At 35.3% G+C, this 23,642-nt stretch overlaps 2 protein-coding genes across 5 annotated transcripts; one reads left to right on the forward strand and one right to left on the reverse strand.

Moving 5' to 3' along the window:
* LOC109345110 (probable phosphoribosylformylglycinamidine synthase, chloroplastic/mitochondrial) lies at positions 1,361 to 6,413 on the forward strand. 4 transcript variants are annotated; one of them, XM_019583908.1, is made up of 5 exons: positions 1,361 to 1,537; positions 1,648 to 1,718; positions 1,811 to 3,775; positions 3,905 to 6,144; positions 6,183 to 6,413. In XM_019583908.1, the coding sequence occupies exons 2-4, from the start codon at positions 1,677 to 1,679 to the stop codon at positions 6,128 to 6,130; spliced, it is 4,233 nt and encodes a 1,410-aa protein (XP_019439453.1). In that variant the 5' UTR covers positions 1,361 to 1,537; positions 1,648 to 1,676; the 3' UTR covers positions 6,131 to 6,144; positions 6,183 to 6,413. The 4 variants fall into 4 exon arrangements, with proteins under 4 accessions (XP_019439453.1, XP_019439456.1, XP_019439452.1 ...); XM_019583911.1 differs by having other exon boundaries at positions 1,362 to 1,543; positions 3,905 to 6,413; XM_019583907.1 differs by having other exon boundaries at positions 1,362 to 1,537; positions 3,905 to 6,413.
* On the reverse strand, positions 9,840 to 13,635 carry LOC109345111. The gene is made up of 5 exons (XM_019583912.1): positions 13,488 to 13,635; positions 11,433 to 13,234; positions 10,578 to 10,779; positions 10,303 to 10,490; positions 9,840 to 10,221 (listed from the first exon to the last, which is right to left on the reverse strand). The coding sequence occupies exons 2-5, from the start codon at positions 13,222 to 13,224 to the stop codon at positions 10,142 to 10,144; spliced, it is 2,262 nt and encodes a 753-aa protein (XP_019439457.1). The 5' UTR covers positions 13,225 to 13,234; positions 13,488 to 13,635; the 3' UTR covers positions 9,840 to 10,141.

Genomic DNA, 23,642 nt, shown 5'->3' on the forward strand with positions numbered 1-23,642 from the left:
TTTGAGACAACATATCTTTATATAAGGAGGACACCACAAAAGTTACATCAATTAGAGCATCTTCGATGGAGAACAACAATTTCATTCTTATTTGAGTCTCACACGTTATTTTATAATTTATTATAACTATCCATGAAATAATAACAACATCTATCTTTTTTCTCACAATAACAAACATCATTCTTATTTTTATTTCGGTCCCACAACATCTATTTTTCACCCACATATCTACATCTCTCACCACTTTCCTTTGGTTAAGAACAATCAATAATTGTTCTTATTTAAGAATAAAAAACATAAAATAAGAACGACACAGTGAAGAACAGAATAAGAATGTTCTTATTCCGTTAAAACAACATTAAGAACAACCACTTTCGTTGTTCGATGCCATGCCTACTTGAACTCCTTTTAAGCTAGTTCTATTTTTTTGTACTACTAAGAGTACTCTTTCGCCATTTTAGGTAAGAAATTAATTTCTTTTGGGGTGTGTAATTGCTCATCTTACCAAGTGTCATTCGCATGAAACAAACCCTTAATTTTTTATCTTTCTAGAAATCTAGTAGAGTCTTATACTACTAGATCTGATCAACACATTATTACTACCTCTATTTAACATGCTCAATATGATCTCTTTGAAAATGTTAGGATATTCATTTATGTTTTTAAATTAAAAGTTAGGATTTTGATTTTATTCATAAACCTAAAAGAGTACTGATACATCACATAAAAAAAACCAATCTACAAATTCTACGAAATAAAGTATCACGTTAAAGTATGTAACACATTAATAAAATTTATAAAAAGTGTAATATTTATATATTATTATTTTAAATATTTATATATTATTATTTGTAAATATTTATACATTATTCATTTGTATTACTTTTTGAAATGTTAATGATAATTAAAAATGAATGAAAAATAATGGATTGTCAATATATAAAAAATTTATATTGTTAGTATATACATTTTGTGATTTATAAATTAATATTATAATATTATAGGATATATATTATTTTCCAAAGCTAAATTGACATTATTTTCACCTGAAATAATCCCTTTTCAGACTATTTCCATTTTTGATTGAACCATCCCAAAGCATCTGACTTAAGCACAAAGATTGTATCTAGTTCTTCAGGGGTGAATTGTCGCTAACGTTAAGTTTAATATATATACACCAGAACAGAACACTAAATATGCATACACTCCAACATTGTCTAAAATTCATATATTATTAATTTTATTTTGTAATATCAAAGATATCATTCCATGTTAAATAAAAAACTAACATTTTGAATATGTGACAGTTTTAGTATGAATCATAGATCTAGGAACCTTAAGCCATTAGAAACATTGTGACTGAGCATACATTTGTTTTTTCTTTCTAAAATACATAAACCCTAAAACCTTGACTCTCTTATATGTGGCTTCTCTTTCCCGTTTCTGTATCCACTCTTTAGTCTTTGGCCGCCGTCGACCACCAACCACTGTCGCCGGCCGATCTCGCCGTCGACCTCGATCACCCCTCTGCTATTCCGTACAGGTCCATTTTCAGTTCTGCACCAAAACCCTTATGCTCTTTGTACCTGATTCACGTTGTGCTCAGTTCTCAAAGTTTCGTTTTTTTTTTTGCATTTTTATTCTCAGTGTTAATTTTCTGAGACTTAATCAAGGGCATGGCGTCTATTAGGGAAATTGGGGTGTCTGAACTCATGCAGGTTTGATTTAACTCCTTATCCGAATGTTTGATTTGGTATATGTGATGCAAATGTGTTAATGAGTTTTTGTTTTTTGCTGATTCTGGTTTCAGGGTACTTGCAGGCAATCTTTGTTTTTGGGGAAGAAATCTCAGAGACAGAGGAGTAATTTGCTTTGGGGTACACTTTGTTATAGGAATCGGGTACTCGGTTCGACTCGTAAAGCTTTGCCTTTAAGGTGCCATGCTCAGGAAAATCCTAGAGCTGTGGTTTCTGGAGGTGTGAGCAGTTCAGTAGATGAGAAATCTGGATTGATTGAGAAGAATGCCACAGAAGTGATTCATTTGTATCGAATCCCGTTTATTCAAGAAAGTGCAGCTGCTGAACTTCTCAGGGGAGCTCAAACAAAAATCTCTAATCAGATTGTGGACCTGCAGACCGAGCAGTGTTATAATATCGGCATTCTTTCACAGCTTTCTAGTGACAAGCTTGCGGTCCTTAAATGGCTTCTTGGAGAAACATTTGAGCCCGAGAATCTGGGATCTGAGAGCTTTCTTGAGAAGAAGAGCAAAGGGGGTTTGAAAACAGTTATTGTAGAGGTTGGCCCGAGGTTGTCGTTTACCACGGCATGGTCTTCTAATGCTGTGGCAATTTGCCAAGCCTGTGGTTTGACGGAAGTGACTCGTTTGGAAAGATCAAGGAGGTACTTGTTATACACTACTGGTGAATTACAAGATCATCAAATTGATGAATTTGCATCTCTGGTGCATGATAGGATGACTGAATTTGTTTATACTCAGAAGCTGACATCCTTTGAGACCAGTGTAGTTCCCGAGGAAATTCGCTACATACCTGTTATGGAGAAGGGACGAAAGGCATTAGAAGATATTAATCAGGAGATGGGTTTAGCTTTTGATGACCAGGATCTAGAATACTACACTAAACTTTTCAGAGAAGATATCAGGCGTAATCCAACAAATGTGGAGTTGTTTGATATTGCACAGTCCAACAGTGAGCATAGCAGGCACTGGTTTTTTACCGGAAAGATATTCATTGATGGGCAGCCCGTAAATAAGACTCTTATGCAAATTGTGAAAAGTACTTTACAAGCAAATCCAAATAACTCAGTCATTGGCTTCAACGATAACTCAAGTGCAATCAAGGGTTTTCCAGTAAAGCATTTGCGACCAGTTCAGCCTGGTTCAGCATCTCCATTGGACATAACAACATGTGAGTTGGATATATTATTTACAGCTGAAACACATAATTTTCCATGTGCAGTGGCACCTTATCCTGGTGCAGAGACAGGCGCCGGAGGTCGCATTAGAGATACACATGCAACAGGAACGGGGTCTTTCGTCCAGGCGGCTACAGCTGGTTATTGTGTTGGGAATCTCAATGCCCCAGGGTTTTATGCTCCATGGGAAGACCCATCGTTTACTTATCCATCAAATTTGGCATCACCTTTGCAAATTCTTATTGATGCTAGCAATGGTGCATCTGACTATGGTAATAAATTTGGAGAACCATTGATCCAAGGCTTCTGTAGAACTTTTGGAATGAGACTTCCGAGTGGGGATAGGCGGGAATGGTTGAAGCCAATCATGTTTAGTGCAGGCATTGGGCAGATTGACCACCATCATATAACAAAGGGAGAGCCTGACATTGGAATGTTGGTTGTTAAGATTGGAGGCCCTGCTTATCGTATTGGAATGGGAGGTGGGGCAGCCTCAAGCATGGTCAGTGGGCAGAATCTTGCGGAGCTTGATTTCAATGCTGTGCAACGTGGGGATGCTGAGATGTCACAAAAACTGTATCGTCTTGTTCGTGCTTGCATTGAAATGGGAGATAACAATCCAATTATCAGCATTCATGATCAGGGAGCTGGTGGGAACTGCAATGTTGTAAAGGAAATTATATACCCAAAAGGTGCAGAGATAGATATCCGGAAAGTTGTGGTTGGTGATCATACAATGTCAGTTCTAGAAATTTGGGGTGCAGAATATCAAGAACAAGATGCAATCTTGGTGAAGCCTGAAAGTCATGAGCTTCTACAATCAATCTGTGAAAGGGAAAAGGTAATAAGTATTATTTGTATATACAAGGCAATTGAATAAGAGAACTATTTTCTAAGTACATCAACATTTTGATACATGAATCTAATTAATTTCTGTTGCCATTTCTTATATTATTGTCATCTCTAACAGGTTTCAATGGCTGTGATTGGAACTATTAGTGGTGATGGACGTGTTGTTTTAGTTGACAGCTTAGCTACTCAAAAGTGTCTCTCTAGTGGACTCCCAGCACCTCCCCCTGCTGTGGATCTTGAACTAGAGAAAGTCCTTGGTGACATGCCTCAGAAATCTTTTCAATTTCATCGGGTTGTTTATGAGCGGGAACCACTTCACATTGCCCCTGGGATCACTGTAATAGATTCTCTGAAGAGGGTTTTGAGTTTACCATCTGTCTGTTCAAAACGCTTCTTAACAACAAAAGTTGATAGGTGTGTTACGGGTCTTGTGGCACAACAGCAAACTGTTGGCCCTTTGCAGATTCCCCTTGCCGATGTTGCTGTTACAGCTCAGACTTTTACTGATGTTACTGGAGGTGCATGTGCCATTGGGGAGCAACCAATCAAAGGTCTGTTAGACCCCAAGGCAATGGCTCGGTTGGCTGTTGGAGAAGCACTTACAAATCTTGTATGGGCGAAGGTTACTTCCCTTTCTGATGTCAAGGCAAGCGGTAATTGGATGTATGCTGCCAAGCTTGATGGGGAAGGAGCTGTCATGTATGACGCTGCTATATCTTTATCAGAATCAATGATTGAACTTGGTATTGCTATCGATGGAGGGAAAGACAGTCTTTCTATGGCAGCCCATTCTGGAGGAGAAGTTGTCAAGGCGCCAGGAAATCTTGTAATTAGTGTGTATGTTACTTGTCCTGATATAACAAAAACAGTTACACCAGATTTAAAACTCGAAGAGGATGGTATTTTGATTCACATTGATTTGTCAAAGGGAAAGCGGCGGTTAGGTGGATCTGCTCTGGCCCAGGCATTTGACCAAGTTGGGGATGAGTGTCCTGATCTTGATGATATTCCTTACCTTAAAAAGGTCTTCGAAGGTGTTCAAGACCTTCTTACAGATGAACTGATCTCTGCTGGTCATGACATCAGTGATGGTGGGCTTTTAGTTTGTGCCTTAGAGATGGCATTTGCTGGTAATCGTGGATTTAATTTAGACTTGACTTCAAAAGGCAATAGCCTTTTCCAAACACTTTATGCAGAAGAGCTTGGGTTAGTTCTTGAGGTAAGCAAGAAAAATCTGGCAATTGTAACGGATAAATTGAACAGCGTTGGAGTTTCGTCTGAGATCATAGGCCATGTAACTGTCACACCATCAGTGGAAGTCAAGGTTGATGGTGTAACATGTTTAAAAGATGAAACTACTATCCTTAGGGACATGTGGGAAGAAACTAGTTTTCAGCTGGAAAAGTTCCAAAGATTGCCATCCTGTGTGGATATGGAGAGAGAAGGACTAAAATATCGCTATGAGCCTAAATGGGGACTATCCTTTACTCCTTCCTTCACTGATGAAAAATATTTGTCTGCTACTTTAAAACCTAAAGTTGCTGTGATTAGAGAAGAAGGAAGCAATGGAGACAGAGAGATGGCTGCTGCATTCCATGCTGCTGGTTTTGAACCATGGGATGTTACCATGTCTGACCTTCTTAATGGAAAGATATCTTTACAAGAGTTCTGTGGAATTGTATTTGTTGGTGGATTCAGCTATGCGGATGTGCTTGATTCTGCAAAAGGTTGGTCTGCTTGCATAAGATTCAACGAGCCCCTTTTAAAACAATTTAATGAGTTTTACAACCGTCCCAACACTTTCAGTCTCGGTGTATGCAACGGCTGTCAGCTGATGGCACTGTTGGGATGGGTACCAGGACCTCAAGTTGGGGGTGTGCTTGGTGCTGGTGGTGACTTCACACAACCCAGGTTCATTCACAACGAATCAGGCCGATTTGAATGCCGGTTTACAAGTGTGACAATAAAGGACTCACCGGCTATAATGTTCAAAGGTATGGAAGGCAGTACATTGGGGGTTTGGGCTGCTCACGGCGAGGGAAGAGCTTATTTCCCAGATGAAGGTGTGTTGGACCGAATAGTTCAGTCAGAGTTAGCTCCTATTAGATATTGTGATGATGGTGGCAATCCGACCGAAACATATCCTTTTAATGTGAATGGCTCTCCTTTAGGCGTAGCCGCTATTTGTTCTCCAGATGGTAGGCATCTAGCGATGATGCCTCATCCAGAGCGCTGCTTCTTAATGTGGCAGTTCCCATGGTATCCAAAGCAGTGGAATGTGGACAAGAAGGGTCCTAGTCCATGGTTGCGCATGTTCCAGAATGCAAGAGAGTGGTGTTCCTAAGAATATCCCTTTTCTTTCTTTCTCTTTCCTTCATCTTAATTCCCCTTCCAGTAATTAATGGACAGGTTAGTCAACAATGATAAAGCAATGGTGAGTTTGCAAGTTTAAGATCTTCTATCGTCTAGGCCGGTTAAACAATTCCAGTTTTGCTCTTTGTGAAATTTCTTCTGTAAGAGATTTAATTTTGAAATGGAAACTTTCATATTTGTCTAACACCACCCTTTTATATACTTGTCTTTTCTAAGTCAATTCCATAATCTGATGATCAATGAACCTTGTTGTATGTAATCTGCATTTGCAAAATATTGTTGAGTGTGTTTTGTGACAACTATTTTGGTTGCATGCTCCTCTCTACATCTCAAGTGTAACACTATTCCTGGTCTTTCTATCTCTGCATGATGAAAAATTTCAAATGCTTTCATTTGTCTCTCTTTCTTATAAGATCCTTTTCTTGCCTATTCCTTTTTTGAGTTGGAGCTTCTATCTATCTTCTGAGCATGTGGTAAATAGTGAAGTGGCATTTTGCCAGGTGTCATTTTGGGGTTGGAGGACAATGGTGGATAAGTTTTATGCCTTGACTTATTGTTGTATTTATTTGAGTCTTGGTGAATTTGAACGTGTGATTGATTAAGTAGGTGAGCCATGACATGTAGGATAGGTATGTTTTTTTTGAGTTCTCCAAACTATTGAATTCATAGAACGTGGCTTTAGTTATCTATTTGATCTTGACTTGATGGGTTAAGTGCTTCAAATGTTTGAAAAGCTTAGTATGCATTAAGGTTAATTTCAAAGATCAAGAGTTTGCTTGATTTGGTTTTTGGTGGGGAAGGAAGGAAAGAAGGCTTGTGAGCCATAGCATACATCTAGTTGTACGAGGGTTCTCAAGCATTCAAGTTGGAACTTACCTGACAAGGAATTCTGCTACCTTAAGACTATTATAGTTATGGTTGTCGTTCACTGGGGCTTCAATTGTCAGTCAGCTCCTATGTTATCAGGTCACCAACTTTCGTGACCTTCTGGCACTGGGTAGGCATAGGGGCACATACACGATCTTACAACTTCAATATGTTGATTGTTCAGCTCATGAATCTTCCAAAAGGAAAAAAAAAATATCTCTAGGAGCTCTTTCCTGGATCCAGAAGAGAATATTCGAGTCCATTTTCCCTTTTTCTTTCCAAAAAACTAACAAATAAATATTGTCCTTGGAATCGTGTGTGCCTGGAGGAATGCACATGTAAAGAAGTCCTCAACATCTTACATAGTCAAATTTATTTAATTCGAATCTCTAGGATGAATGTTATTATGGAGAAAAAGCCAGAAGAAAGTGGATAAGTTGAGAATTTTCTTCAGTTTTAGTGGGAAGAACGTTAGGAGTTCCCAGAATCACATGCGACAGGTAATACAGAAAAAAAGAATAAAAAGCAGAGGGATAAGGCAAAGGCAGAGACTAGAAGTGGAACAAGGAGGACCACCTTGTAGACCAAGAGAGCTAGGGTTGAATACCATTTAGTGAAATTATTATCTCAAATTCATCATCAAATATTTATATATTGTCAATGTAAAGATTTATACTCTGTCATTATATTATTCATCATTTAATTGTATAACTTTTGTCATTATATTAAATATAAATAACGTATAATAGAGTAATAATTTATATATCTCTTCATTTATTGTTTCTGCTAATAAAAATGTTCAATATGATTTCATCAAAACTGAAAATTGAATTTGAACCTGTTAGCTTGTGCGGACCGGTGTTGGGAATTTCAAGAAATAAAGAGTAATTAATAAGTTAAACATGACTTCGATGGAAAAGATTCATGAATATATAACTTTTTTACTTTAGAGTGAAGATTTAATCTCATAATTAAATATTAATTTTAGTTGGCATATTTCGATGATGACGAAAAAGTATGAAACTACGAATAACCCAATTAGGAAATGTTGCTATATATGTGAAAAGGACATATAAACCTACTATTTTAAGATTTTGAATCATAAATCCACTCGTACACTTTTGTTAGTTACTATATTAGATGTGTGTAGTGTAACATATTTTACTATATATGGACAATTAAAAAGCAGCTCAAATCCTAGTGTAATTGACCAAATACTATTCTTGTTGTTGTTGGTTCTCATTTCTCAAGTAGTATTCTCTTTTTTTAAACAATAATAACCCATTAGAATAAGATTAATGATCAGGCCAACAATAATAACTTATCTGAAAGTATATATATATATATATATATATAAAGATAACTAATAAAATTTTGATAATATATTAAAAATTTAATTAAAATTTAATCTTAAATGATAACAACAAACAAAAATAAATATAGTTGTTTTAAAATATGATGTGTTCAATATATAGATTATAGTATATGGTTAGATTAAAGAGGAACTTCAATGATGTAAAATTCACTTAGCGAATAGTCCTCTAGCTAGATATTTATAAGAATTTTGTTTTCCAAGATTGAATAGGTTATTGCCATTGGGATGGTATCCAGTGGTTTGATAAGTATGCATAATATAGCTCACCTTTGGTATTCTACAATTCAGTAAATCAATATCTTAATACCAAAAGAAAAAGAAACTGTTGTGAGGATGCTAGTAATAATGTTAATAAAGATGGGTATATTTAATGAGTTTAAAATCTATGCACACATCATTCACCGTTGATTTGTATTACTTTTATTTGAGAGTTAATGATGGTTAATAAATTAATAGTGGATAATTGATGATAGTGTAAAAAACATATACATTGTCATATATATATATATATATATATATATATTAAATCTATTTTTAATATGATTCAGATGATATTACACATTTCAAAAATTCATTTATGAAAAAATGTATGAGTGGTAATATTTATATTTAATCGTCATTAATTCTTTAGAAAAAATAATCTAAATGAACGATGAATAATAAAGTGATCAAGTATACATCTTTAAAATGATAATATATAGATATTATACTTTATACTGAAATTCATTTACATGTCTAAAATTCATTTATAGTATCTTTGCATTGACAATGTAAATAGTTATATATAATTAGGACATTATTCATCATTCAGTTGCCTTATTTTTTTGTAGAGTAAATAGTGTTAAAACATAAATGGTAGATGATGAAGTAATAATGGATAAAGTTTATATAGATGCATACATTTCTTTTTTGTTAGAAAAGAAACCCTCCAAATTTAGAAATAGTGCTTTGTCTTTGATGGTTGATATAACTTTAAATTGGAAACTAACATATTAAGAGTAGCAAAACTTTCAATATTTGGTTTTGTCTTAGCACATATTGTAAGTATTGAACGATTAATTAGTATGAATGTGAGAAAGGTAGCTACTCTAATATTGCAGTTAACTTTGGCAGCAACTTGAAGAAGGTTACTTTAAGACCCTCCAACGCCAAGGTTTCATATGGAAGCTTCAAAGTTGCTGCTGCTGAAGAGATTGACCCGAAAAAGCAGACCGATCAAGATAGATGGAAGGGTCTGGCCTATAATATTTCAGATGATCAACAAGACATCAGAAGGAGGAAGGGTATGGTTGATTCCCTTTGACAATGTCTCTTTCATTACATGACATAAAACTCACATGATTGGTTGGATTGACAAACATCATCAACGTTTGTCCCGGCACAAACAGATTTGTACAATTGTCCTTTGGATCGACAAACTTTATTCATGTCAAATAAATAAACTGAAAATTCCAATGGCCCATTTTAATTCCATTTATTTTCAGTTTGCAAGAGCTGTACACTCTATTGGTGCAAGAATAATGCAAAACTAAACCTACCAAATACAGTAGAGGCAACTCTACAAGAACAATGCAAATCATGCCACTACAATATCTAACAATAACTACGATGCTGCCTCTCACTGTATTTGGAACTTTGTAATCCTATTTTTATTTTCGAGATTAATATCTATCAAACAGAATTTGGAAAAGCTGTTATTAAGGATTCTAGAAACAAAAGCATGGTTATTTCTATCATTGGTTAATGGTTTACCGGCTTATCTCGAGTACTTTCATCCTCGCCATCTTTCATACAACTGAAAATCTCATGATCATCAAATCCTACAAACAGATAGAAAGGTGTTAATAAATAACATTCGCCAGTGTAATTTCCATATCCATTGAAACACAATATTCTAATACCTTCACCCAATTCTTCAGCTTCATCATTTAAAGGCCTTAAAAGCATTGTGTTCACAGAAGCTGGATCCAGTGCCATCTCATTCGAGCTGTACTCTTCTTCGTATAAATCCTTTGCCCCGGTCCAATCATCAACATTACTAACATGGTCAAACGACAAGGGATCGCTGAAGTCTTGTTTACTCATAAGCCTGAAACAAAATTAATTAACACGTAAATTCCCTTCAATTGGCAACTGCATTACACAATCTGTCAATGTAAAAAGGTTCAAGCCTCACATTTGTCTTAACCGTAAGTTGTAATGAACAAAGACTAGATCTGTAAGATGTTGGCACTCTATATGATTCCTTGTATTCATTGTTTGTTCAAAAAGAATTCGGTTTCTCTTGCAAGACACCACACTGCATGTTTGACTGAGAATACGAATTGCTAAACGCGACAAGTTAGGGCAGCCTCCTCCATACGTTGACCACCATTCAGCTGGAAAAATACCATGTGAGTGAAAAATGAAGATTAACAAGTGGACATGAGAAAAAGGAAAAGTCAAATAGGATGCTTTAAATACAAATTTAAATTCTCATGTATAAAGGTCATAATATATAAGGAACCCAAGTTTTGTTTGAGTAACTTCAGACATATAATTAAAATTAAGTCCATCTTTGCCACATTTGAAAAGAACCATGCTGACAATGATACTACAGCCTAAACAGGCTTCCAACACAATGAAGGTAGGCAGTCACTTGTGCAACACATTCAGAGAAGGAAAATCTCAATTTCAACTAATACCAGTATGACATTGGTCATCAAATCGAAACATGAGTCTTTTACGCAAGGGAATCTTCTCCCATTTTCAGTTTACCAGTGTTTAGATCTACACTCTAATATAAAAAATGGTGGCTCAGTGCACGATACTCCCACTTAATGCAATCTGGGGAGGGTAGATTTATAGTCTTACCCCCACAAGTGGAGAGACTGTTTTCAAGAGTTGAATGTACTATAGCAATTTGAATATCAAAATAAAATTGTGCATAGACCCGAATTTTTTTAATGAAGTTAATTAGAGCAAGCAAAATAAATCACATGGAAACTGAATATACCAAACCTATCTAGGAGGAAGGGTTATTGGCCCTTACAAGGAAGCAGATTATCTCTTGCTCTTCCAGCCATCTTTCTCCCAAAATCTCCTGCAGCTGTCTTGTATAAGTTTATCTCTTTGATAATTTTATCTTGGACTCGTGTATCAGGTACCAATCTCTCTATGCAATCGAACACCCCAGATAGAATTTCATTGTGTATATCCCCTTTAATACTAAAGAAAAACTTCGGATTAAGGAAGAAGCCTGCGGCATGAAGAGGATGAAACCACAGCCTTTCCCATCTATGATGTATAATATTCCAGTACACCATATAATCCTCCCTCTTAACAAGTTCTTTCTTAATTGCTTCTTTTGCCCTATACATTCCAGCATAAATGTATCCCATTGCGGGTCTCATCTCGCTAGCAGCTATTCTCAGAACGCACAAGAGAGGAGCTGTTAGACGAACTATCATTTCACACGAGGACCAAAATGTTTGATTACTTAAGCAATCTAACATTTCAAGACCTGCTGTTTTCTTCGAATATGGACAATCCATCCACTCATGAGAAGTGACCATGGCCTGTAAATTATGTTTAAGATCAACCATTCGCTTCAATGAGGTAAAGTTTGTCGCAAAGCGAGAGATAGAAGGATCCACAATATCATTCCCTAAAGTATACCTTCTAACCATATTCAAGACTGCACTATGATTGTATACAAATCTTGTTACAGATCTAGCTTGGTCAATCACTGCACTAATCCACTCAAGATTTCCAATATCTTCGAGTATCAAATTAATGCAATGAGTAGCAGAAGGACTCCAATAAAGGGTAGGAAAAGTATCTGTCAGCTGTCGCCCAGCAACAGCATATTGTTCTTCACCGGGTGTAATCACTTGCAGCACTTGCCCAACTCCAACTTCTTCTACCACCTGTTTTATCAACTCAAATAAATATTCGGAGGAAGCCATAATCTCAGTTGCATCGGATTTCAAAAAGACTATTCCTTCGGGACAATACACCAGAAAACATAGCAGTATTCTACCCGAGTCCGTACTCCATTGGTCAACCAAAATAGAACAACCAGTCCTCCCCCATGTCATCTTGCACCTCTCTAAATCATTTTTCACTTCTTGCACAGAATTTCTCAGGACCCACCCCTGAATTTCATGACTCAAGGGACGTTCAAATCCAGAACCCACCGAAGCAATTGCTTCCACCATTTCCTGAAAATAGATCGAGTTCACAGCATCAAAAGGTGCACCAACATCATACAAAAACCGACCTATTGCCATGTGAATGTGACTGTCCACCTTCTTGGAGAACAATGCATTTTTCTCAGTAGCAACAACAGCAGCCTCGAATTTTGTACAATTCTTGCTGGCTCTCAATTTCTTCCTTCTTTCTACACCTTTACTAACTCCTAAAACGGGATTTATCAACATATTCGAATCATGTTCCACTGAATTATCTACTCCAATGGACTGGAATCCCTCATTCACATCAACTTGATTGACAATAGTGTTGTTGGCAACAGAAACTAAAGGAGTAACACTCATAATATCTTCCTCAATTCTTTGCTTCTTCCTCTTTTTAACCACAACCCCATCCAAACTCTGTTGCATACTAAGCATAACATCATAGGGTACCCTGCAACAAGTGGATGCATTACCTTTCTGACATGCAAGGTGTCCCTTAATCCTATGAATACCACCACCCTTGAACATCTTGAGACAATATATGCATTTCAATATCACCTTGTCACCATTCTTAAACATCTGAACATGCTTCCATGCTGGGTCATGTTTTTGTGGTGTAATTGGCACTGGTTCTAGATTTGAACCCATCCTCCAATAACTGCAAACACAAGCACTTTTTCATACATCTCAAACTACACCCAACAAGAATTATTATAATTTTTCTATTGAATACACTAAACCCAAAATTTATATTCAGTTTCTGCACAAGCATTCTCATTTTCCAGTGCCAAATTGTTACAAAGTTTCAAACTTTATATGGTACAAAGTTTCAAACTTTATATGGTAAAACTTTATTTAACGTAAAAAAATGAAAAACAAAGAAAAAAAAGAGGAGAAGTAAAAGGGATTACCCGGTTTATTGAATTGTTTAATCGAATTTGAAGGATGAGAGGTAATTAGAGGAACAGAACCGCGCCGGGTTTATGAGAAGAGAAAAAACGAACCGTGAAGATGTGATTAAATGGACCGGTTAGTTCGGTTGAGTTGGGCTTTCTATCAATAAACTTCAATTAATGGCGTCCTTTTCGGTTTTTAACTCCATTAGTGTTTGGATTGTTTTGGATCAGACCAAAAAAGTTGGACCGAATTAAATTGGTTAAAATTAGACTAAACTAACAAAGGTTTGATCAATTTTTCTAGAATTATCCTTTTTAGTCTTTAACACGATTAATGTGAGCACTATTGTCATCCGCGTGAAAGATTTCTAAATCACCACGAGTATTGTTAAAACTTACCGGTTACTAAACCGGTCATGGTACTATAGTAGTATAGTAGTTTAACCGATGGTTCAGTAATTAAACTGTATGTCGCTTAAACCAGATATATCTGCTTATATTTATATATATAAACTTATAACAAAAAAAAATTCAAATAGGTAGAGATACTCAAATTTATAATTCATATTTATAATATACTCAAAATTCACATAAACAAACAACTTTAAGTCTTTAACAAATTCAAAGTCTAAATTACAAAACATATATCAATCCAAAAGTATCACTTAACAACCGCAAAATATAAATAAATGACACAAGTTCACAATTCACTCTACAAAACAAATAAATTTGGAGTTTTAACATTTAACATCAAAGAGTCAAAGTTGTCTCATATCGAGATTATATTTTTGCACCAAATCCTATCTTCAGACAATACTCCAAGATTACTCACTGACATTACACATGAATGTTAGGAACCAAAAGGTGTAATCTAGGTATGTCTGGGAAGCATGTGTCTTGAAGTGTTGAAGAATGGTTGGAAAGATGAGTCACATTGTAATGAGTTTTTAAGTTTTTAAGTTTTTTTTTATAAAAAATATGTGTTTAAACCGGCCGGTTTAGTCAAATACCGGTCGGTTCACCAGTTTTGATCCTTGGCCGGTTCAACATCTGTACCGTACCGGTTAAAGGTCCAGTTCACCAGTTTTCATGTCGAATCGGCCGATACGGTACGATTTTTACATCATTGACCACCACACTCTATCTTTTTTTTTTTGGTGAATTTGGGGAGCTAAATGGGTAGGGAAAAAGAAAAGTATACACCTCTACTCTACTGTAAATAGTGGAAGCATTATCTAGAAGAAGCTTAATAGAACAAAAACTTGGAGCATTATAAAGATCTGAAAGGAGCAGTCTGTTTAATCATGCTTAACTATTTCATTCGCAATAGAGATGGTTTCACGAAAAATATGAGAACAATGAAAATGCTGAAATAGAGGAATTAGGACCGAATCTAGTCCACCAAAACAACACAAGGGTGGGGGTGGCTATAAGTAAAGCTTATCGAGTGCATAGTATGTTATGATTGAAATTAATCATGAGGGCACATAAGACAAAATAAAAGAATTAGAGCCAAATATTATAAGTGGACAGGTGGCATGTGATCCTCAGATGGTGCATATGAGGATAAGCACAAGAGAGAGAAAGGCTAATAGAAAATATTCCTCTGCAGTAGCTTAAAAAGGCAGCAACAAAGAGAATTTGGGGTAGAAAAAGTATTGTAATCAATTCTCCCTTCCTCTGTTATCTGGTGGCTGAGTAGTACTCACCATTTCCCTTATCTTTCGTTGTCTTTTGTTAATTTCCTCCAAATGGCAATTTGATGTACTTGCTAATTTTCTATAGTGACAATCCTAAATTGTACTCTCCTACATATACAATTTAGTGAAATATTTCCAATATCTACTTGTGTTTTGTTGAGTATAAATTCTGACCTTAACATTTGGTGCTTTCATCATCCACCTCCTTCAATGGCAGAGAACACCCGTATGAAAACCATGGAAACAGCGATTTCTACACTCACCGCCACACTCCAAGCCATCCGCGAAGAAGCAACGAGAGACCACCATGACGATTGAGCATGGATGGAACGAATAGAGGCACAATTGAGTTTGTTGCAAACGGGTTTTGCTTCATCGGGTGGAAGGAACTCGCTTGGATCTTCAACATTTCAGTCACCCCCACCATTTCAGGTCAGAAATGTCAAATTAGACTTTCCCCGTTTTGATGGCTCTAATGTTTTGCATTGGATCTTTAAATCGGAACAATTTTTCGATTACTATGGCACCTCTGATCCTCAGCGTCTCACCATCGCTGCCATACACATCGATAAGGACGTTGTACCTTGGTTGCAGATGATGGCACGAACCAACCCTTTCCAGTCTTGGGCTGCTTTCACTAGGGTCTTAGAACTTGAATTTGGACCATCTCCATATGAATCCCCTAGCCAAGCCTTATTCAAGCTAACCCAAGCAACCTCTGTAGCTGAATATTACACTTCTTTTATTGCACTAGCTAACCGTGTAAATGGCCTTCAACTAGCTAACATTTTGGATTGTTTTCTTAGTGGGTTCAAACCAGAGATCAAGAGAGATGTTATGGCTCACACACCTCATTCCATTTCCAAAGCCCTTGCCCTTGCCAAATTATTTGAAGAAAAATATACTACCCAAACCAAACACCATTACCCGACCCAAAACACCAAACCTTACTCCTCAACCACATTCAGAAACACGCCCCTACCCCCTTTACTACCAACACCACTGACCAAAATCCAATCTCTTCCACCCAAAAACAATAACATCAAACACATCACACCTCAAGAAATGACCCTCCGCCGTGAGAAAGGCTTATGTTACTATTGTGATGCCAAATTCTCCATGTCCCACAAATGCCCCAATAAACACATTTACTTGCTTCAAATAGACGAAGACAACACTAGTGATTCCATTCCCGAACCTGCAGACCAAACTCTTACCATTGATGACATAAATTCTCCAATGGAACATCATCCCTCACTTAATGCTCTACATGGCTCTATGGGGGCTGGTACCATGCGTTTGAAAGGGGATATCCAGGGTGTTGAGCTTCAGATTCTATTAGATAGTGGCAGTTCAGACAATTTTTTGCAACCTAGGATCGCTCAATGCCTTAAGATTCCAATTCATTCAGCGAGCAAATTTTCAATTCTTGTGGGTAATGGTAGCAAATTGAATTCTGAAGGTTATATTCTTGATCTTTCGGTTTCGATACAGGGTCATATGCTACATGTTCCAGTTTATTTACTCTCTTTTACTGGTGCTGATCTGGTTTTGGGTGCACCTTGGTTGAAAACACTAGGACCACACATAGCCGACTATGATGCCTTGTCTATTAGATTCTTTTGGAAGAATTCATTTATCACACTCCATGGTGATAAATCACCTATGATAGGCCAAGCTCAGTTTCATCATATTCGTCGGCTTCATAACACCCATTCCATTGATAGTTCATACATGTTGCAGATCACTACAGTTGCCCAATCTGAACCACCAACCAATTCTCTACCTCTAAAATTACTTGCTAATTTACAGAACCTTCTTGCATCATTTATGGATGTCTTTGGAGAACCTCAGGGTCTACCACTACCTCGTGAGCATGATCACTCTATTCCTATTTTGGAGGGCAGCAACCCAATTAAGGTGCGTCCTTATAGATACCCGCATTGTCAGAAGCAGCAAATAGAGCTAATGGTCAAGGACATGTTGGATCAAGGTATTATTCAACCTAGCTCGAGTCCTTTTTCATCTCTTGTTTTGCTTGTCAAGAAAAAAGACGGGACGTGGCGTTTTTGCACTGATTACCGTGCTTTAAACGCTATCACTATTAAGGATAGTTTTCCCATTCCGACTGTGGATGAATTACTCGATGAATTGTTTGGTGCTAATTACTTCTCTAAGCTGGATCTCCGCTCTGGATATCATCAGATTTTGGTCAGGTCTGAGGATCGTTTTAAAACAGCTTTTCGCACTTATCAAGGATTGTATGAATGGATTGTAATGCCATTCGGTTTGTCTAATGCTCCTGCATCATTTCAGAGCCTAATGAATACTGTTTTCAAAGATCAACTCAGAAAATCAGTATTGGTGTTTTTCGATGATATACTGGTTTACAGTCTCTCTTGGGAATCCCACCTTAAACATTTAATAGTGGTTCTTACCTTGCTAAGACATCATTCCTTATTTGCTAAATTGTCTAAGTGTTGCTTTGGGTTGAAAAGGTTGATTATTTGGGTCACACAATTTCCAGCCATGGTGTCGAAATGGATGAGTCCAAAATAAAAGCGGTTTTGGATTGGCCTATTCCCTCTAATATTAAACAATTACGTGGTTTTCTTGGGTTATCCGGTTACTACCGCCGCTTCATTAAGGGATATGCTTCTATTGTTGCACCATTGACATCACTTTTGGAAAAAAGATGCCTTCCAATGGAGTAATACAGCCACAATTGCTTTCAATCAACTCAAGATAACCATTACATCCGCACCAGTTCTAGCCCTTCCAGATTTTACTCATCAATTTATTCTCGAAACGGATGCTTCGGGTTATGGTATTGGTGTTGTACTTAGCCAAGCTAAACACCCAATTGCTTACTTTTCTAAGAAACTGTCCACATAGATGCAGAAACAGTCTGCTTATGTGCGTGAACTCTATGCTATTACCGAAGTTATGGCTAAATTTTGACACTACCTTATTGGTCACAAGTTTATAATCAAGAGAGATCAAAAGAGTTTGAAAGCTTTGATGAATCAAACCATTCAAACACTGGAACAACAACATTGGTTGCACAAATTTCTCGGGTATGATTTTACTATTGAATATAAACTGGGTTGCGCCAATATTCTTTACTATTTAAAAGGGAATGATCAGTATATGATGTCCGGTAGAATAGAGATGATCATAAGTCTTAGTCAGAATATCGTCTGGTTCCGTGCAGGAGGTACTTGAAAAGGTTCTACAAGGATCATAAGTCTTGGTCATAAGTCTTGGTCAGAATATAGTGGGTCTGACCTGTCTTAGGCGGATGAATAAGGGATAATACGTTCTAGGCCATATGCTCAGGACGGATTAGAAAGAACTTGGGTTTATCCGGGTGGAACATTTATCTAACTTTTCATAACTTACAAAGTAAATCCTTCGTCCATTTGTTTGAAATTGTGATGTTGATGCAAATAGAAAACTAATTAAGTAATAAAATCAAGACAAAAAAAATTAAGTAATAAGTTTATAATATTAAAAATAAACTTTTGATCCATGATATTATTAAAATTCACTTTTCGTTCCCTTTTTTCAATTCTGGGAATTTTATTTTCACTTTGAGCTGCTTTTGCAACATCCCAATTTTAAGCCTAACATGTCCTAGATGAGGGTTAGATATTTTAAGGATAAAAAGTGTGGATCTAAAAGTGAGAGTATCTTCAAGTAGCAATTACAATTTTCATTCTTATCTAGGTCTCGCACATTATTCTACAATTTATTACAATTTCCTATAAAATAAAAATAACATCTATTTTTTTCTTTATGATGGCAAACATAATTCTTATTCAGATCCCATTACCTACCACACTTTTATATTTTATAATAAATATAACAAATTAGTAAGATTAATTACTTATTTATTAATAAATTAAAAATGCTATAATTTATTATAAATTATAACTAAAAATACATTTTTGTTGTTGTAATAATATAAAAATAAAATAAGTGGACATGAATAAATAAAACAAAATATTGCATTAATTAAAATACTTTAAATATAATTTTAATATATGATAGAAATTACAATATAGTAAATTAAAAAATAAATAAAATGCATAAAATAAATAAAATATATCACAACACATTAATTTCTCCTTAACAAGAACTGTTAAGAATAAAACTTAAGAGATAAGAATGGCATAGTGAAAAATAGAGTAATAATGTTCTTATTCTGTTAAGAACAGTTTTAAGAACTACTACTGTGGATATTCGAAAAGGCTATATTCTCTTACTAAATTCTCATATAAATCCTCGTACCCATGAAAAGTGATATTATTTCTCTTAACATTATAAAATTCAGTATACAAAAAACAACTCATCATTCTCCTAACACTTGAAATTCAATATATTTTTCATTTATTTATTTTCTTGTTCATCAGTTTCTACCCATGAAATGATGTCATCAGTTAAAATGTGGAACTAAATATACTATTTGTTCATTTACATTATTTATGGATTTATACATTCATGTATATGTCAACATTTCATTCGTTTGAAAATCAAAATATTATGCATAAGAAAAAAATAAATGTATTAACATCGTAAGAGCATTTCCAATAGTAAAAAACTAAGTTTATAGTCAAATAAGAATGTTCTTCTTCCTATTTCACCATTGGAAAATAACTGTTCTTGTGCTTATTTCACAATAGTGAACAAAATAAGTATCATTCTTATAGTTGAAACAACATTAAAAAATGAAAAAAATTTGTTAGAAGATAGAGTAGAAATAAATATTAAATAAAATAAAGTAAAAGTGAAGAAGATAAATGTGGGTAGGTTTGTGGGGTGTATTTAGTAATGGAAATAGAGTTGCATCATTGGAGGTGATTGTGGTCTGAGTTGCTGAAGTTATTGTAATGTGTAAACAAATATAAAATAATGAATGTAACTCATTTAAGAATGAAAAATGAGTTGCACCGTTGTGGATGCTCTAAGAGTTTTATGCAATCATAATTTAACATTCATATTTAATTACATTAACTCTTCAAAAATTATAAATAAATGATAGACAATATATTCATTGTGTATAAATCCTTACACCATAGTAAATACTAAATAGCTATTACACTCATTGTCTGTTCTATTTATTAATTTTGGCATCACATAAATTAATTTTTCTTATTTGGCATATCAACATTATCAATTCTTCCATTCCACCATTTTATGTTTTTTAATTCAGTTTTATCATTATCTCTTTTAAGACTATCCATTATCTAATTTTTTATCTACAGCTATTACACAAATAAATTCATTAAATGGAAATAAGTTGATGGAAGTTTATTTAACATGAAGTCTATTTTTAATTTAAAATATTCAAAGTTTATTTACTATTTATATTTTAGAGTTATAATGGACACCTTTTTGAAAAGGAAATGATACATTACCAAATAATTCATGCCAGTTTTTGTTATCTTTTACAAATTTTCTATTAGAAGAAATTTTGGTTGATAAGTCATGTGGAGAAGGTAATGTTCATCATTTTGAAATATCAATATGAGATTTAGTATATTAAATTTGGATATGTTTTAAGAGTGCACGACACTATAAAATTTATACATAGTATATCATTTACATTTATTTGTATTACTTTTATTAAAGATCAATAATTATTAAATATGATTGATATATCATGCAATGGCAATATAAAAATCTATTTACATCTTTATTTCTCCATATTTTAATTAATATATGCACTCTCACTTCGAGTAATGTTAGATCATTCTAGTAACAACAATCATGGTGGTTATTCTTAAGGTTATTCTTCATAGAAAATAACATTTTTACTCTGTTCTTTACTGTCATATTCTTATTTTGTGAGTTTTGATCTTAAATAAGAACAATTCATGGTCAAGGAACAATGGGGGGAGAGAACAAAAATTGGACATGAGTATAAAAGTGTGGGTATGTTGTGAGATTCAAATAAGAATAAAAATGATATTTGTTATTGTGAAGAAAAAGGTAGATGTTGTTCTTATTTCATTTGGAGTTGTAATAAATTATAAAATAATGTGAGACTCAATAAGAATGAATTCTACATTATGATTGCTCTAAATCATCCTACAAATCATCATACTCATAAAAGAGTAACACATGCCTAATATATCTATTAATCTATTAACTACATAATAAAATAAATTTCTTCCACATCATCATTTATCACATGTTACTTCCTCCTTGATTTTTCCTCCTAAAAGGTTTAATGATACTACTATGTACCTACCCACACTATATAATCAAACATATAATTTGAGATTAATTTAAAAACATACCTCATATAAAACAAGTTTTAAAAAAAAGTAAGTTTTGCTAAACATATATAATCAAAATCACTTATTTATACCCTAATCTATTAAAAAATAACTTATTGAATTATTTGACACAATCAAAAACCACTTATTCAGCTATATGAAAGTTGTTTGAGTTTTCTTATATTTTTAGTATCATAATTTTCCTCATCTCTAACTAAAAGCCATATTGAGTTTTGATAAAGTTATTAGGCTACATAATAATCCTACCAATTATATGAAATTTGGTATGGAAAGAGTGAATAATGAAGTTCATTGTTTTGTTATATATATGGTTCTTAATGGTGTTGACATTGCAATTATATGACTTTTAAAATATGTCATAGAGGAGTTTATGACAATTTTGTTTTGTTGGTGTTTTCTATGTAACATTTTTAATAAGAAGTTTCACATCACTGTCATTTATTTTCCTTATGTATTTGAATATGTTTGATTATGCCAATATATAGTAACATATATGTAATTAACCATGTGAATACACGATTAACATATATGTTATTAGTCGTCTGAATGCACGAGTAATATGTGTGATCTTAACAGTATGTGTAACGCCCCAAAAATACTTCTCAAAAACATTGCGGAAAAATAGGTAAATTATTTTTTTTTTGAATAAAGAGATTGGTGATATAAAATTGTTTCCTTTTCAAAACCTTCCTTTTCCGGGACATCACTTTAAGTAACTCGAATGCGGAAAATCAACTTATCGTTATCGAATGATAACTTAACCTGATTTACAATTTCCTGAATAACATGATACATATAATTAGTTAAGCCATAATTAGTTCATACAGACTTGTTCAATAAAGGCGGAAACTACATCGCCACTACATATACAAAATCACCAGATACACAGCCCCATCAAAAACAAAAAGAGGATATCGACTGGCCCCCAAGCTGACTCAGAAGATTCCAGGAATGCTGGACCCCTCACTCGGGTCCTCCTCCTCTTCTGAGTCCGACACGAGGTTGATCACCTCCACCGAACTCTCCACATTTACGAGCTCAATGACCTCGTCCTCCTCCTCTTCTTCCTCCACTTCGTTATGCCACAACCCAGCGGCATAATTTGGTGGGGATGACATTCTCAGACCCGGAGTCTTCTTGCAAGGACCTCCTCCAAGAACCCGACTCCTCTGGGCTGTGCTGGATGACGGAGCATCCAAACTATCTGCCCACGTCCTATGACCGTGGAAGGGAACCGCACCATCACTTCTGACTGGCGGGTGTCAGAGTCCTACATCTGGAGACATCAGTCCCGTTGGCGGTAATGTGAAGGAAACGTCAATGTAAGCGTCGGGGTGAGGGATCATCATCGATGACCCGTTGCACTCCATGTGCAACGACAGACCGCAGGGGCCTGCGTAAGTGTATCGGTGCCCATCACTGACCCATTGTCCCGTCGTGGACATCGTGAAGTGATATCCGCGAATGTGAGTGCTGTTGTTGGCCATCGGGGACATCCTGAAGTGATAGCCGCGATTGTGGGTGCTGTTGTGGGCCATCTGCATAACAAACATATACAAAACAAGAACAATACAACAGAGAGAGTAAAACATCTAATGAACATAAATTCATTGACGGCGTGGACTTACTCAGAATATTACACTCGGACATAAAATATATTTAAACATATAATTCATCATTTATCATCAACATCATGAAGAAATTCATAACTTACCATTTGTTTCAACAATACCAATACACCAAATAATATAATTAATATTATACTCATAACCATATCACACGCATAAACATAGAAATACACAATGATTGTAGCTCACATGTGGAGATTCACTTCCACAATGATGATGTATGCATGATATGTCATGATTATCCACCTTACACCAATATCCATCCAACATCCTAATCGAAAATAATGGAAAGTACAGGTCCCGTACCAAGCCGTTTTGTACCACCCGAAATAACATATCCTCGCATGGAATTAAAAATAGATCGATCGGTTCCCTTAGAAACAGTCCTATCCGGACCTAGGTCGTACAAACGCTTTTTGGGCATCCCTCTCATCGATCTCGAATGCAATCCCAGGGTTATCAGAGATTGCCTAGTTTGGCATGTGAGAATTGTCTGATCCAACAGGGTACCTCCCCAGGAATACAAGGGACTCGTCT

This window comes from Lupinus angustifolius, chromosome LG04 (genome assembly GCF_001865875.1).
Source record: "Lupinus angustifolius cultivar Tanjil chromosome LG04, LupAngTanjil_v1.0, whole genome shotgun sequence".
NCBI classification, from domain to species: domain Eukaryota; kingdom Viridiplantae; phylum Streptophyta; class Magnoliopsida; order Fabales; family Fabaceae; genus Lupinus; species Lupinus angustifolius.

Bases quoted from the DNA above. Each gene is read 5' to 3' on its own strand.
- LOC109345111 (XM_019583912.1), bottom strand. From the start codon at position 13,224: ATGGGTTCAAATCTAGAACCAGTGCCAATTACACCACAAAAACATGAC. The intron at 10,780-11,432 runs GTAAGGGCCAAT...GTATTTTTCCAG, and splicing joins AAGAGATAATCTGCTTCCTT to CTGAATGGTGGTCAACGTAT. The intron at 10,222-10,302 runs GTATTAGAATAT...ATCTGTTTGTAG, and splicing joins AGCTGAAGAATTGGGTGAAG to GATTTGATGATCATGAGATT.
- LOC109345110 (XM_019583908.1), top strand. From the start codon at position 1,677: ATGGCGTCTATTAGGGAAATTGGGGTGTCTGAACTCATGCAG. The intron at 1,719-1,810 runs GTTTGATTTAAC...TTCTGGTTTCAG, and splicing joins GGGTGTCTGAACTCATGCAG to GGTACTTGCAGGCAATCTTT. The intron at 3,776-3,904 runs GTAATAAGTATT...CATCTCTAACAG, and splicing joins CAATCTGTGAAAGGGAAAAG to GTTTCAATGGCTGTGATTGG.